Source organism: Equus przewalskii, chromosome 1, assembly GCF_037783145.1.
Source record: "Equus przewalskii isolate Varuska chromosome 1, EquPr2, whole genome shotgun sequence".
Lineage (NCBI taxonomy): Eukaryota > Metazoa > Chordata > Mammalia > Perissodactyla > Equidae > Equus > Equus przewalskii.
In genome coordinates this window covers 26,660,586-26,676,841 of record NC_091831.1, presented here as the reverse complement: position 1 = coordinate 26,676,841, position 16,256 = coordinate 26,660,586, and the positions used below count along the sequence as shown (strand labels likewise).

The 16,256-nt window shown below is 56.7% G+C and overlaps 1 protein-coding gene across 7 annotated transcripts in view; it reads right to left on the bottom strand.

Annotated features, from left to right (window-relative positions):
• SH3PXD2A (SH3 and PX domains 2A) overlaps positions 1-16,256 on the bottom strand; it is a 246,485-nt gene that overhangs the window by 102,431 nt on the left and 127,798 nt on the right. For all 7 annotated transcript variants that reach the window (XM_070633632.1, XM_070556688.1, XM_070556678.1 and 4 more), the window contains one exon: positions 14,366-14,457. In XM_070633632.1, coding sequence (XP_070489733.1) covers positions 14,366-14,457 — 92 coding nt within the window. The remainder of the gene's footprint in view (positions 1-14,365; positions 14,458-16,256) is intronic.

Genomic DNA, 16,256 nt, shown 5'->3' with positions numbered 1-16,256 from the left:
ATTTTCCAGATGGGGAGACTGAGGCATAAAGAGCTTAAGTCGCTAGCCCAGTGGCAGAGCTGAGATTTGAACCCAGTGCTGGCTGACTCCTAGGCCCATGCTTGGAACTATCATCATCGTTCCCGTCTCTCTTAGCCTTCCCCGCTTCCTGCCGTCCATGAACACCCCCTGCTGCTGCCTGCCCGCCCTGCTCAGAAGCCTCCAAGTCTCCACTGCAAGCCTTCCCTGGCCCAGGGTCTCCCCCTCCCCCTCTGTCTCTGAAGCCTCCCTCAGCATCCGAGTCCAGGGAGAGGTCTGGCTCCCCCACGTAGCCTTCCCTGCACACCTCGGCCCCCACGGGTCTCTCCCTCTCTAAAGTCCCTCTGCACTCCGGGTCTGAGCATCTCCATCAGGGCTGCTTGAGCACCTCGTGCTCAACAATGGTCCCTTGCACACTGGCCAGTCCTGCCCTCCCAGGAAGAGGACCACAGGGGACTGGCCCCTCTGTGCAGGTCTTCCTGAGAGCTTTAGCCAGCACCGACCTCAGGCCTTGAGCAGACTTGCAGTCACATCGTCTTCATACTGTTGTTACAGAAACTCCATGCTTAGTGACGAGGGGCCTCAGCCCCGGAGCCCCCCTGGCTGGGGTGGGTGTGGGGCTTGGGGTCCGGGGCATGGGGTGGGTGCTTCCCTACTTTTCCTGCAGCTGCAATGCTCTTGCCTCTGATTCCTTGCACACCATCAGCTGCTCCTCTGTCAGTCAACAAGCATTTGCTGGCACCTCTTATGTGCCAGCCCTGGGGTCACAGCATTGCGTAAACAGACCCATCCCCTGCCCGGAGGAGGGCTAAACAACCAAATAAAGCAAATTGATAAACTGGGTTAAAGCTGAGAAGGAGAAAGAAAGGGAGGTCTCTCAGAGGAGGGGAGGATGAAAGGAGAGCTTGGGGGCAGCTGGAAGGGCTTGGGTGGGCGGGGCAGGTGGCAGGAGGCGCTGGCCATGGGAAGCTCTTGGAAGTCATCCTAGGCACAGCGAATAAGCCATGGTGACACTAGCGCACACAGGCTTCCAGGAAAGCTCCCTCTGGCTGCAGTTTGGGGGTGGAATGGAGGAGGGTGCGGGGGAGCAGGAGGGTGGGAGGAAGAAGCGGCAGTGGGTGTGGGGACGCCCCAACATCCCGGTCCTTGCGGGGACAGCCCTGCAGCCCAGAGGTCCTTGCTGGCTCCCCAAGCCCCCTGGGGGATGAAGCCTCGATGCTGGCTGATAACACAGGACTTTGGCTGCTGTCCCCCTCTGCTTTATTTCACTCTCTCACTGGTGTCACCTTCCAAATAAACTGCCTGGGCTCAAATCCTCACCCCCAGATCTGCTTCTGGAGGATTCCAAACCGAGACACCTGCCCCTCCTTGAATTAGTTCCCTGACTCTGGCATGAAGTGTCCCCCCACCTGCCCACTAAGATCCTCGTAGCCCCCAGGACCGAGCACAGTGCCCAACACAGCCATGTCGGGTGTGGGCCAATGTGGGGATAACCCATGGCCTCTGACCTCTGGCTCTCGAGGCAGCTGCCTGCGGTGTTGCGGGTCCTCATGGGTCTGACCACATAAGACAGGCTCACAGGTACCCTCTCCTGCTTGGGGTAGAGGCCAGGGTGCTCCCAGCTGTTAGTCTTTAATTCTCTGGCTTGGCAGGTGCAGCCTTCTCTAATCAGGAGCCTACCTCTGCCTAATTAGATCAGACCCAACCACAGCCCAGCTCCCCCTTCCCCAGCTATTCAGAAGGCCAGCCCCTCCTCCCTGTCTGTCAACCAGGCTCCTATTCAGTCTCCATAAAGGGCCCCAGGCGCCCTTCTATGCACCAGCCTTTGGGATGCTCCACACCTGGGGAATGCTTAGAAATCTGCTGGGAAAGTTTCCGAGAGCCAGAAAGCACTGGACTCTCAGTCAAAAAACCTGGTGCCAGTCTAGTTCTCTGGGTGACCTCAGGCAAATCATTTCCCGACTCTGGGCTGCAAAACCCATCAGTGCAACCCGAGGGCTGGGCTGGAGGATGTTGGGGAATGCTGGGCTCCGAAGGCTGGGACTTCGGGCACCCTTCCCCTCCTGCCTCTCAGTGTGACATAGCCAGGATCAGAGAGGCTGCTTTGACGGCTCCAGAAACTGCAAACCCACGTAGCTGCACGCTGAGCCCTGAGTGTTCTGTGGCTGTTGGTCAGCCAGGCCTCTGGCTTTTGCTCCAGCACATACTCACCCCTCACTATAGCAATAGTAATAACAGCTCCCATTTATTATGAGCACGCGCCATGCAGCACACTTGGCGAGCTTTATGAGGTGCAGGACAGGTAACAGCTAGGCTCTCACGCTGGAATCCTCAAGTTCTAGCCATCTCTGCCACTTATTGGCTTTGCAAGTGACTTCTCTGTGCCTCAGTGGCTTTATTTGTAAATTGGGGAAAATAACTGTACCCCCCTCATGGATGGATGGATGCAAAGACTAAATGAGCTAAAATGTGTAAACTGCTTTCTAGGCTGCCTGGACCTTGCCCTGGTTGAAAGTTAGGTATCTTGTGGCTCGAGCCCTAGGTCTGTGGCCTGCACCCAGCGGCCTTTGACTGATTTTATATATATATATATATATATATATATATATATATATATTTTTTTTTTTTTTTTTCCTTGAGGAAGATTGACCCTGAGCTAACATCCATGCCCATCTTCCTCTATTTTATATGTGGGACGCGTGCCACAGCAGGGCTTGACAAGCGGTGTGTAGGTCCACACCTGGGATCTAAACCGGTGGGCTGTGGAAGCAGAGAGCGCAAACTTAACCACTACACCCCTGGACCAGCCCCCTCCCATCGGCCTTCAGAGATGCTCCGGGGAAAGTGAGCATCACGGCTGCAGGGTAGCCGACCTGCACAGCCAAACTGTGTGTGTAATTCCTGGGAGTGGGGATGAAGTTCAAGCTGGGCAGGCAGCTGGTCCCTTGGAATCAAAAGGCAAGGGAGATGCCCACTGAAATGGGTACCCTCGCCCCTCGGCCCTGGGCCCCCACTCAATGCCAGTCCACCTCAGAGCTGCACCAAGAGGCCAAGCACGGCTACTGAGCAATTTGTGCAACGGCCAAAGCTGCCGGGGCTCCCAGAAGGTCTAGAGATCAGAGCAGCGCACGGCAGGGAAAGACTCAGTCCCCGGAACATTCATCTCCTTTTCCCAGACAGGAGTGGAGATGGAGGCCAGCGGGGATCCTGAACCCCGGAGTTTGGGAAGAATGAAAAACTTCCCTCTGGGATCTTTTTAGGGTGATGAAAAGGTCCTCAAATTGGATTGTGGTGATGGTTGCACAACTCTAAACTTACTAATAATCACTGGACTAATTGTACACAAGTGAATTTTGTATTATGGAAATTAAACCTCAGTAAGGCTGTTTGATAAACAAAATCTCCCTCTTGCCTTAAGCACGGCCTCGCACCAACAGCATCTGGTAGGAAGAGCCACAAATGGGCCACGTGTTAGAGACGGGGTGGGGGGCTTAAGGGCTTGGTCTGGGGCTGGGGTCATAGCTGGACCCAGGGCCAGAGTCAGGTCTCAGGCTGGTTGGAGGAAGGAAGACTGCTTTTTTTGAGTGCTTCTAGAACCAGCCCCACTGTGTCCGTGCTGTCAGGGGTGCTGGGCAGCACCCCACCTCCGAGTTCTGGCCCCAGAGCAGAAGGCCCCCCAGGAGCTCTGAGGCTGGAGGCAGGGTCTCAGTGAGCACACCCTGGACTAGCCCTGGGGCTCCAGAGCCTAGCACCTTCTCAGGGATGTGGCCCAGCAAGAAGCCTGGATCCCCCTCAAAGAGATCCCCAAATGTGGAAAGTACCCTAAACTGTAACTTTAGCCACCCCCCACCCCACGACCACAGCAACCACAGGATCCTGATCCAGTTATTCTGCCCTTTGGTCAGATGAAAGGTCCCATCTTGCAGTTTGGAGCTAGTGGTCCTGGCCATCGCCCCCATGCTTCTCTTCATCACACCCCCGTGTGCTCAGCTGGGGTGCAGACCTGGAGTTGGAGTTGGAAGGGTTTGAATCCAGCCTCTGACACTTACTAGCTGGGAGGTAACTCAACCAATCTTAAGTCCTCAGCTGCTAAAAGGAGGCATGAAGCTTACAGGATTGCTCTGACGGCTAAACAAGATAGACATGCTCAAGGCTCCAGCACTGATCTGCAGGCGCCTGCCAGGATGCTGGCAGCTGTAATACCCAATGTGGCCACGAGGTGGAGCCAGATACACACAGATGCACACGATCAACTAAGGCCCTGGAAGTGACCCAGAGTTATAGCAGTGCCTATACTCCAACTAACCCTGAGACCCAACTTTCCCGGCCTGTGAAGGGGAAGGGCTCACATGGTCTCCAGAATGCCTGTCTCTTCCACATCTGACTGTTGCTATGAACATCTTCTGTTCCCACAGCCATCAGCCCCCATCCCAGACCCTGGTTGTTACGTATTTGGACTATTGCAATAGTTAGCTGGTCCTGATAGGACTACAGAATGTCAGAGCCAGGAAGGACCCCAGAGACCCGCAAATTCTGCCCCCTCATCTGATGCTGAAGTGTACAAAGGGTTAACAACCGTCCCATGTCACTCGGCTGGACATCGGTTGCCCCAGGCCCACTCCTCTGGGCTCAGCCCAAGCCAACACTCTCATTCTCCAGGATGACAGAATTTCAGTTCCTTAAAACTGCCGCAGTCTCGGGGACTCTCTCTGGCCTGATTGCCATTCTCTCCCACTCCCCTTCAGTGGCTGGCTCCCTCCTCCCTCTCAGCTCCAATGCTCCCCCTTTAGGAAACCTCCCCGACCCGGTCCATTGCCAGGCTGGCCTGCTGCTGCAGACGGCCCAACACCTGTGCCATCACGTGCTTCCTTTCTGCCGTCTCCCCCCGACTGGCAACTGTCATAAGTCCCATTTTACAGGTGAAGAAACGAAGTTTAAACACTTCCCAGGCCACACAGCAGGTGGAGGTGGAGGTGGAGCCGGGGGCTGGCCCGAGCCTGGGCCCCTTCCTCTGTGCTCTGCGGCCTCCCACAGCCGCGAGCCAGGCCCCGCTGGTGCCGCCTGTCTCCCCTCGCAGGCCATGAGCTCTCCCCGGACAGGGCTGAGCTGAGTCCACTTCCGTGGCCCAGGCCTCACACCGAGATGATCAAGAAACGCTTGAATGACCGATGCCTCCTACCTGGATGCCAACAGAGGAAGCCTGGTCTGGGAGGCCGAAGACCTGGGTTCAAGGTTTAGCTCTGCCCCAGACTCTGTGTAGAGGGGAAGCTAACCAGGGAACGGGTTACAACAGAGGTATAGTAATGAAGACTCCACTCGAATATGACATAACAGCAAAGCAGGCCTCAGGGCTCTGCGGGAGGCTCCCCCTCAACCTGGAGCATCCACAGGGCGTCACGGCCCTGGGAGCAAGGAAGTGGGCACGTGGGGGCCATGGGCACCTGCACACCAGAACCATTCTCCCGGGGCTGAAGTTTCAGGGAACACAGAAAGCACAAGCCTGAGAAAATAACGGGAGGCCGGCCCGGTGGCGCAGCGGTTAAATGCGCACGTTCTGCTTCTCAGCGGCCTGGGGTTTGCTGGTTCGGATCCCGGGTGCGGACATGGCACTGCTTGGCAAGCCATGCTGTGGTAGGCATCCTACATACAAAGTGGAGGAAGATGGGCACGGATGCTAGCTCAGGGCCAGTCTTCCTCTTCCTCAAAAAAAAAAACAAAAAAAAAAGAAAGAAAGAAAATAACAGTGGACCCGGCCCTCCCCACCCCTGTACCAGGATACCCCTCCTGTCCCAACACCTCTTCCAGCCCTGCTTGGGAGAGCCGAAGGTCCTCCACCAGACCTGAAAACGGAGCCACCCTCTCCTCCGCACGGCCCTCACAGGCCTTTGCTCTATGAGCTGGGACCAGACAGGCGGCCCGGACTCAGCCTCCCTCCAGCCTGCCCACCCAGCACCACAGTCAGACCCTCAGAAGTCCTTGTTCCCTGAGCCGATGCCCCTTTCAAGGGGGTTGGACGCAGCTTCCTGTGGGCATCATCCTCCCCACTGCCCACCCAGGTTAAAGGGGGTCATGACAGGGCCTGGGCAGGGGTTATTTACATAAAGTTTTGTGCCGTTCAGCCCCTCAGCCCCCTGTGCACCCATAGTCTCCAGGTCCAGCTGGCTGTCTCACCTGTCAGCATAAGGAGGCTATCTGTGCAGCTGCCAGTGGCAGAGGGGCTGGAAGGACATTGTGGGCCACATCCCTAGCCAGATGGGTGGTGGCAGGGCCTGCTGGGTGTGGAGAGCTGCTCCGCTGACAAGGGTCTGACCGGGACTCGGCAAAGCTCGGGGCGGCTGGGCAGCTCTCCAGTCCACTTCCCAAGCCACCAGTCCCTTGGGGGAGGTCGGTGGTGGGGGAGGAACATCGCCAGAGTTCCTGATAGCCGGAGGGGTACCTCGTGGGGGAGGGGGGAGGGGGCTTCACCCCAGAGTCAGCCCCAACCCAGGCGAGAACTCAAGCTGATAGGGGCTCAGGGGCTCAGGGAGACTCGGCCAGCTCCCGTCTCCAGCTCGACCCAATTCCACTCACCCAGTCGTTTCTGAGTGGCCACTCTGCACCCAGGCCTGGGCTGACGGAGGACCGGGAAAGAAGAGTGAAAGTTCCCGTTTATGGAGCATCTGCGATGGGCCAGGCACTCTCGAGGCATTTAAGCGCGGTATTGAACCTCACCACTATCCTGCACGTGAATACTGTTGGCCCCTGTTACAGATGGGAAACTGAGATTTGAAGAGCTGAAGTGATTCGTTCAAGGCCACCAGCAGAGCCGGGGGTTCTGATTGTTGTCTCTGGAGTTGTCTCTGCAGTTCTAAATTTCAACCCAGCAGTAGCCTTGAGTTCATCAGCCCCTGGCACATAGTAGGTGTGCAGTGAAAACCTGCTGAGTGAAAGAAGGCCATGCAGAGACTCTCTCTCTCTTTCTTGTGCTCTTTCCAGAACCTTCCATTTGCCTCCCAGGGAAGAGAAGGAAGAGAAGAGGGTAACCTGATTCTGTACCTACTACGTGCTCCACACACATTTCATTTCATTCTCCTCAGCGTCCAGGCAGGTAGGTGTGACTTACAGAGAAGGGAGGGCTCCGTCACCAACCCGAGGTCACACTGCTGTCAGCAGGGGAGCCTAGATTCTGACATCAGGAGTCAGACTCCTGAGCAGGCCTGACCTGGAATTTGACTGGGATTGAGGATGTGGGGGCTCCTGTAGGAGCATCCCCAATCTCAGGGCCATCCTGGCAGGACGGCCACACCCCCTCTGTCTTCCTGCTGGGCTAGCAATGCCCCCTCTGTCCTCCTGGACTCTGCTTTCCCCACGGGAGAGCAGCCACAGCCTCGACCTCTTCTGAAATACAAACGGCATGGAGGGCGGTGAGACCCTGCAGAGAAGTGCCTTTTCTTGGGTCTGACCTCATGCCCAGCCCAGCCTCAGAGTAGCTGCCTGCCCTGCCCTGGTCCTCCAGCCCTGGGAACCTCGCTCAGTGCCCTCCAAGTCAGACCCTGGGCCACTTTAACAAGTCCCTGGCCTAAACTCAAACCCGGGTCCACTTGGGTCAGGTAGGACAGCCTCCCTTTCTCTCTGGCCTGCCCAGATGTCCCCCAGATGTGGCAGGTGGCAGGGCTGTTGGGGGTGGACCCCTAGGCCAGATGCAAGAGGGCCCTCTGGGCAGGCTTGGGCAAGGAGGGCTCTGGTCTGGCTGTGGGCCCATCCGCCTCTCACCCCAGGTCCCTGCGAACATTGGACCATTGTTCTAGGCCACAACAGAGAGTGGCTCTGTGGCCCTGGGGCCGAAGAACAAAAACCCGTTTAGCAAGGCTCTGCTCCTCCTATGCAATTTCAGGAATTTAACCAGGACGCTGGCTGGCTTCAGTGGGAAGAAATGTGCTGAGGGGACAGGCCCAGGCCTAGAGCCGAGAGGGGGCGGCAGGGAGCAAGAGACCCTCAGCACGCTACTGGGCCCACTGTGTGCCCCTGGTGCTGTTGTCTAAGAGGTGGGCCCTACTGGCCCAGAGCCCCAGGCCAGTGGGCAGGCTGACAGGCAGGCCCCTAAGTGTGTGATGAGAGGGAGGAACACAAGCCCAGCCCCGGCCTCCGTTTTCCCCTCTGCGACATGGGGACCAAATGCCTGTGTGTCCCCCTGCCCACAGGCTTGGGCTGAGAGCAGAGGGCTAACAGCAGTCAGGCAGCAAAAGGAGGCTGCAGCCCCACCCTGTGGCTTTGGGGGGCAGACCTGAGGTCGGGGTGATGCGGAGCCTCGCACTGCTGCACCTACCCCCCGGGGCTGCTGCGACGATGACGGCCACACTGGCCGTGGGGAGGGCTGACTGCACACAGGTCTGTGTGCGCTAAAGCATCCTCCTCACAACAGCCCTTGGGGGCAGGTGCTATTGTCATTCCCACTCTACAGAGAAGGAAACTGAGGCACAGAGAGGCAAGGGGCAGAGCTGGCCTGGGAACCCAGATCGCCTAACTCCAGAGCGGTCCAGAGTGCTCTTCACACCGCTCCCTTGACAGTGGGCAGTTCGATTTTTAATCTTGTTACACGGCTGTGACTTTGGTTCAGTCAACATTTACCAGGTGCCAGGCCCTGGGGGGGCAGAAATGTGGGCCGCCGTGGTAGGGAGAGACCCATGAGCAGACCAATGTGGTACGGCCAGTGCCACTCCCAGCAGCCAGGCTGTGCACGTCGGTGAGGGCTTCCTGGGAGAGTGTGAGGGCTGAGCACGACTCTGTCCCAGGGCGCACGGGGAGAGGGGTTGGGGAGCGCTGCAGGGAGGGAACAGCAGGGCATGGGCTGCAGGCTGGGGACAGCTGGCTGCTCTCCTGTGACTGGCACCTAAGAATAAGGGGGTGGCTGGTGGGCCAGGAGGCTGGAGAGACGGAAAGCTGGGTCACAAGCCCCCAGGGGCCACACGGGGCTGCACCTCCCCCTGCCCTTCTCCAAGAGGAATGCACATCACTCCGGGGCCCCAGGACTTGGCTCCCAGGGGTCCCTTTGAGAACCTTTAGGTTCATTGTTTCAATTGGATACAAATTTAAACTTGAATAAAAAGAGGCGTTTGCTGGGTCATGTGGTCGACTAGGATGTGAGTCCTGCACGCCAGCCTGAGACTGCCTTGGCTCCCGTCTGCCATCACTGATACCACTTGAGTATCAGAGCAGAGGGGCCTACTGTCTGGGGGGGCTACTGTGTCTGTGGGAGCCCAGCAGCCCGCAGGGCATTCAGCAAAGCCAGGCAGAGCGTGTGGCCCCAGGACACCCAGGACACCGTGCTGGGCGGGCCATGTGCACAGCTAGGGGTCACCTTGGGGTGCTGTAGGGGTGCCAGTGTGTGGCTTCCACAAGGCCAGGCTCATCTGGTTGTCAGAGTTACCACTCGGGATGGCCCAGGGTCCAACCCTTGAGCTCCAGGGGTGGGTCTTTATCGCCTTCCTTCAGGATTTGGTGACCAGGGCTCTCCCAACCCCATACCAGCCACACGGCTGCCCCAGCGTCCACACAGGAGAGGCTGAGAAGCGTCCTCACCAGCTTCTCTTGCCGCCAGCCTGCCCAAGTCTGGATCCTGGCCCTGCCACCTGACAGCTGGGTGACCTCAGGTGGGCAACCCCCGCTCTCTGAGCCTTGATCTCTGTAAAATCACATCAGTCTCCCCACCCTGAAAGACTACAGCGACACCTGAGGGACCTCTGTCATTCATTTGGCAGATGTCTCCCGAGGCTGCTCTGGGCTCTGGGGACACTGTGTGAACGGAACAGGGACAGGCTCCTGCTCTCCTGGAGCCAAGTTCTGGTGGGAGGACTGACAACAACCAGTTACATGTGAAGAAGTGATAAGTTCCGCAAAGACAGAAGCCGGGAAGGGGAGAGCGAGCACTGGGCGATTTCACACAGGGAGCCAGGGACGGCCTCACTGAGCAGCTCCTGCGTCAAGACTGGAAGGAGATGTGGGAACAGGCCAAGGAGCAGAGGGAGGAGCCAGTGCAAAGGCCCCAAGGCAGGAACATGGCTGGGAGGTTGGAGAAGCAGCAGGCAGGCCGTGTGGCTGGAGCAGAGCAGGCGGGGAGTGGCAGGAGGGGCCATGGCAGGGGGAGGTGGGGGGAGGCCAAGTGGGCCTAGACTCTGAGTGATGTGGGGGGCATGGAGGATTTTGAGCAGAGGAGTGACATGACCTGACATATACTTTAAATGACCATACCTTCTGCTGTGTAGAAAATGGACCCTAGAGAGCAAGGGCCGATGCAAGCAGACCAGCCAGGAGGCCAGCATCCAGGTGAGAGGTGACAGTGGCTTGGCCCGGGGGAGCAGCAGGGGAAGTGGGGAGATGTGGTCAGAGCCTGGATGTATTCCGAAGGTAGTGCCCACAGGATGTGCTGATGAGTTGGACGGAAGGGTGTGAAGGAAAGAAGTGAATCCAGAACAACACCAGGGTCTGGGGCCTGAGCCAGGGGCCCTGGAGGAGCTCAGCACTGCTCACACATGGCAGCAACACGTGGTGGCCAGTGTGAGCAGAGGAGCAAGGACGGGGCACGTGAGCAACCTTCCTGGGACAGCCACATGGGGAGGCGCTCTGTGCCCGGTGCCCAAGGTGTCTGTAAGGAACACCCTCTCTGTTCGGGGCCAGGGGCCCAAAGCAACTGCCAGCAGTCCAAAGGGGAGGCCCCGCTCTCCACCCGCGGGGGCCAGGGAGTGCCTGGGATCAAAGCCGAGGGGCTCAGGCCTGCTGCCCACCTCCCCCACCAAAGTGGGGCAGCTGCAGGCCTCGTCTTCCCTGCAAGATGTAAAGGGGCACGGTGCCCCCCCGGCCCCTGCGGACGCTCGAAGGCCCCTGCAGCAGCACACTTGAAAGAGGCCGGGGGTTATCTGCAAAATTCCAATTAAATCCACAGGCTTTGATAATTTGATAAGCCACTCCACCGTCGCCCCGGAGTCAAAATACGCGGTTACTCGGCTACTCGATCCCGTGTTTATGTTTCAAGAGGAGGGGGAGGGGGAGGCGTATTGCAGCCTGCGAGAAGGTGCGGCGGGTGCCAGCCCTGGGCAGACAGATGGTCAGCCTGTCAGCCCAGGGTCACCTCCAGGTCTGGGCTCATTCGTGGCGAGCATAGTCTGCAGGGGAACACAGGGCTCTCTTGGCGGGTCCTGGGGGCCAAGCAGGGCCAGCACCTGGACCAGGGAGGACAAGCCCTCATGACTGTCTGGCTGCAGCTGACCCCACTTCCTGAGCCTCAGGCCTGTCTCATGCCGGAGAGATTCCTGTTCTCAGGCCGTCTTCTGCCAGACCAGCTGTGAACCTGCCCAGGTGACCTGCACCACCTCAAGAAAAAGGCAGATGACCCTGGTTGACACGGAGACTTGGAGGCCCTCCCTGCAAAAGGCAGGCTGTGGTCTGCAGGGTGGAGCGTGCACTGAGCCACATTCCACTCCACTCCACTCCACAACCTTCCAGGAACAAAACCGTTGAGCACTTCCTCTGTGCCCACAGCACCTGGTGGGGTTATCTCAGTACACACGTAACCTCCGTGAGCCCTCGGGACCACTCCATGAGCTCCACATTATGGCGTTTGGGGGATGGGAAAGCAGAAAGGCAGAGAGCTCCAGCAATGGTCAGAGATCACAGAGTCTTGAGTGGCAGGCCCTGACCCCAGAGCCTGGCCCCGCAAAGCCATGCCCGCTGCCTCACCAACGCACAACTCTGAGCTGGTTTCCACCATTCCTCGAGGGCCTTCTGGAGATGAGCAAAAGGCTAACCTATTGCCATTAGTGTGCAGGAGGACACGTGAGGTAGGCCTCATTTATTTAGCTGACTAGCAGAATGGGGTTTAGAGGCACGACTCCAAGGTGGGGTCAGTTGATTTTGTGGTGCCACATCTCCTCCTTCATCTACCAGCCAGGGACCCCTCTCCCCTCCTGTGGGCACATGATCACGTATGACTCCAATGACAACCTGCCTGGGGAGGGGCATCTCTCTCCCTATAGACAGAAGGAGAACAGAAGGCTCCGAGAGGCCATCAGAGCCGGGGAGGGGCAGGGCCAGGTGTGGCCCTGGGGAGGCTCAGGAGCCGTCCCCTGCCCCGGCAGAGTGAGGGTGGGAGCACTGAGACGGGACGACAGAGAGGACACACTGAGAGGTGTCAGGACCACGGTCCTGGTCCCCTACTCCTCCTCAAACCAGGGAGGCAGGCGGGAGGAGTGGAAAGGGGATAGGTCTCTGTTTGAAATCAGGAAATTCTGCGTTCAAGTGCCAGCTCTGGAGGTGAGCCTGTTTCTTTCTGGGATGTGGGGATAAAAACACAAAACTCCTGGTGCAAACCTCTCTCACGAGCCCGCCACACACGCAGTAGGTGCGTGAGAGCCCTGCCCCTCCTCTGCTGAGAACACACCCCTGCATCTCATTTTGTCGTCTGCAGAGCTCTTGCCCAGCCCTCATGTCATCTGAGTCTCACAGACGATCCTTGGACGGAGCAAGAGCAGGGATTAATCACTATGTCCTTGTTACAGATGGGAAAAGAGAGGCCTGGAGAAGCTCCTCGAGTGACCTGCCTTGGAGCTGTGTGGCTAGTAAGCTGAGTTGGGGTGTGGACTCAAGACCAGGCATCCCATCCCCTGTGGTTTCCAACTGCTCCCCCTGTGAACCGTGTCATCAACGAGTTTCTGATGGTTGGGGGTATTTGCTTGTTTTTAAGCCTGTGGCAGTCTGCAAGGGAGATGGCCTTTGTTAGGCCACGTGAGCCTCTGAGCTGGATAATGCTTTTTCCTCCCTCAAAGGGCCCAGGACATTTTAGGCTCTTAGACTTACAGCACGGATGAAAAGAAAAGGGCCCCTTTAGGCATAAGTGCCATGTATGGGTGTGCAGGCTGTGCACTTGACAACCTCTGTGGGTACCGTTCACAGAAACTGCAGTGTGAATGAGGCCCCCGGAGCTGTGCAACGCATACCCTTGTATTCAGGCTTTCTCCTCCTCATCACCAGATGGTCCCCTGCCTCTCGCTATGTGTCCCAGACAATTCCTCTGGACTGTTCCTTCTTTCCCTCTGTAGTAATCCCATCTGCCTCTCTCTCTCCCATCCTGGGACTTTAATATTTCAGGGGAACAGAGATATGGAGGGAGGTGATCAACTAGCATCCTCTTCAAGTCCTCTCCTGTACCCAACCCTCTTCCCCTGGCTGTATTCTTCTGCTCCTCAGCTCCTGGGTAGACACTGGATTTTTCTCTTCATTGAGAACCTACTTGGAGGTGTATAGGTGAGGGAAGTGTTCTGAGCAAGAGAGGGCGGCCATAGGAGGGAAGCCCACATGACTGGGTGGGTCATCTTGACCACCGGGCCCAGAGCATCCTGCTTCCAGAGAGAAGAAAAGACCTACTTGGTTCCCCATTTCTCTCCAACCATGGAAACATCAGCCGGTCTGGGACACTAGTAATCAGAGATTTGGGTTCAAGTCTCACGCCTTTGTCACATACCCAACGAGCTGTATGACTTCGAAAAAAATCACCTAACCTTACTGGGCCTCAGTTTCCTCCTCTGTAAACAGGGATCCTAATGTCTATCATAAAATGTTATAGGTGGAAGCCATGTTGTAAACTCTCCAGGTACAGTCATTGTTATTTTTGATGATGATCATAGAATCTGCTGTAGCCTCCGAGGACTGCTGAGTCAATCAGTGGGTGAGTTTTCAGCCTGGGCAGCACCTGCCCCCCAACCCTGCATTTCAGCTGGGAGCCTGGTACCATCAACAGTCAAGAGCAAGGACTGCTAACCCCGAAAATCTGAATTGCATGACCATTACATTTTCTGTTATCTCGTCTGCTCCTTAAAATAACCTGGTAGTGGGGCTGGCCCCGTGGCCGAGTGGTTAGGTTCGCGCGCTCTGCTTCAGTGGCCCAGGGTTTCACCAGTTCAAATCCTGGGTGCAGACATGGCACTGCTCATCAGGCCATGCTGAGGTGGCATCCCACATGCCACAACTAGAAGGACCCACAACTAAAAATACACAACTGTGTACCAGGGGGCTTTGGGGAGAAAAAAAGGAAAAATAAAACCTTTAAAAAAAAAATAACCTGGGAGCTAGAAAGAGTTTATGTGGAAACCTGCTCCCCAAATGCAGAGACACCCTCACTTGCCAGCCCCAGGGTAAAGGAAATGAGGAGCAAGTTTTGGCAATAAGAGTCTGGGGAATAATGGTCCTGGTTTCTTTGGCGCATCTTTCCTTACCAGCTCTCCCCCTACACATGTCCCCACATCCTGGCCTCTCCATGATGGCCTCAGCTTAGCCCACACCTCCCAAGCATATGGGAGAGGCCTGAGCTACCACTCACTCTTTAGGAGGGTTGACATCCTCTGGTCTGGCCTCAAAGAACCGGAAGACTTCATCACACTGGGAAATGTGGGGAGGCAGCCGGACGAGTGCCTGAGGAGAGACAGGAAGAAAAGGCATTAGGCCTGATGAAACTGGGAACAGAAAAACCAAAAGCAGAGTCAACTTGGGCCAACAGTGATGGGCAGGCTCAAGCACTGTTCCGTGGAAGACACAGTCAACCAGCCACCCACCCATCCAACCAGACAACTGATCAATGAAATCACTACTCAGCTAACTAATGAAACAACTCTCCATCCATCCATCCATCCCATCAACTAACCAACCAGCCAAGTAATCAACTAACCAACTAGTCAACTAATAATAACTAACTAATCAGTCAACCAAGCAACCTATCTACCATCCAGCCAATAATTCATCCAACCAACCAGCCAACTAGCCAGTAAAACAACTAAACAATCTGCCAGTCAAACAAAAAACAGTGACCACTGAACCCTAGGTCTCAGGGCCCTCAGGACCTAGCAATTCTGCATGAATCCTGGAAGAATCCCCTCCTGCCCACAGCACGGGTCCAAGATCCTTGGCCTGACAATCTGAGGTCTTATCCTACCAGTCTGGTCTCCCAGTAGCCACACTCCAGCTGCAGCAGATATTCACAGTCCCTAAATACTGACAGCACAATTACTCATTTAACAACAAACTAAATACTTCTACCGAGAACAGCATGGTGCTATAATGGAGTTGGATACGACCTAGGAAGATTGGGGCGGGGTGAGAGAGTGGTTAGGAAAGACTCTTTGAAGCTGAGCTCTGAAGGATGGGTAAGAATTAATCGGTCAAGGTAGGTGGAGAGATCAAGCATGGTGGTTCCAGAAGCTGACTGAGGTCGGTGTGGCCCGAGTGCCTGAGTGAGGGAGGGCGGGCCTGGGCCTGCTTTCACAGGGCCTTACGTAGGCTAAGCGAGGACGCCTGGAAGAGCAGTAGAAGTAAAGGGCACAGAAAGACTTCTTAGAAGAGTTGGCATGAGCTAGGCTAGAGGGGTTCACAGGATCGGATGGGCGGAGAGGACAGGGATGGGGATCCCATGGGGGACAACTGTCCAGGCAGGGCTGTGGGCCAGCTGTGCGCCTGTCATCCAGGGAGGGCTGAGAGTCTGCTGCCGGAAAGTGAGGGATTAGGGTCAGACGATGGTCAGAGTTCCTGCTGCACACCGACCGTACCCACACCTTGCAGCCTGGGGCACATGGGACCCTGGACCTGGCCCAGTCTAACATGGAGGGGCGCGGGTGTGGCTGAGGCCAGGAGAAGGGAGCTCTCAAAGGGAACTCTGTGAACCCTGCTCTCTAGTATGGAGAAAAAACGCTGGAATGATCCTTTGGTCCAAACAGACAGGAGAGGCCACTGCTAAAGCAGGGCTGAGGAACAGGGCCAAGAGAACTCTGGGCTGCAGCCAGAAGGAAGAGGAAACCCCGGGACTGTGGGGATGTGAGGAGCCACCGATAAGGAGGCTCCAGGTCAGTGGTCAGCTGGACAGGAGGAGGTCACATGCCCATGCCTCCCCAGGCCCCTTCACTGGGGGCTGCTTCAGGAACCATGACCCGGTCCGGTGGCTCCAATGTGCCAGGTGTGCTGGGGCCTCCGTGGGTGCAGTCCCTGGAACCTCATGACCAGATCACGTTACAGATGAAGACCCTGCTAGATGGTAAGCTCCACGTGGGCAGGGACTTTCATCTGTCAACTGCTGTGTCCCCAGATCCTAGAAGGGTCCCTGGCACAGAGCAGACACTCAATAAGCATTTGTTCACATGAACGAATGAATGCATGAATAAGGGTTTGGCTGTGCAAAGCCCAATATCCAACAGTAGTGGGACAGGATAATGGGGCAAAAACAG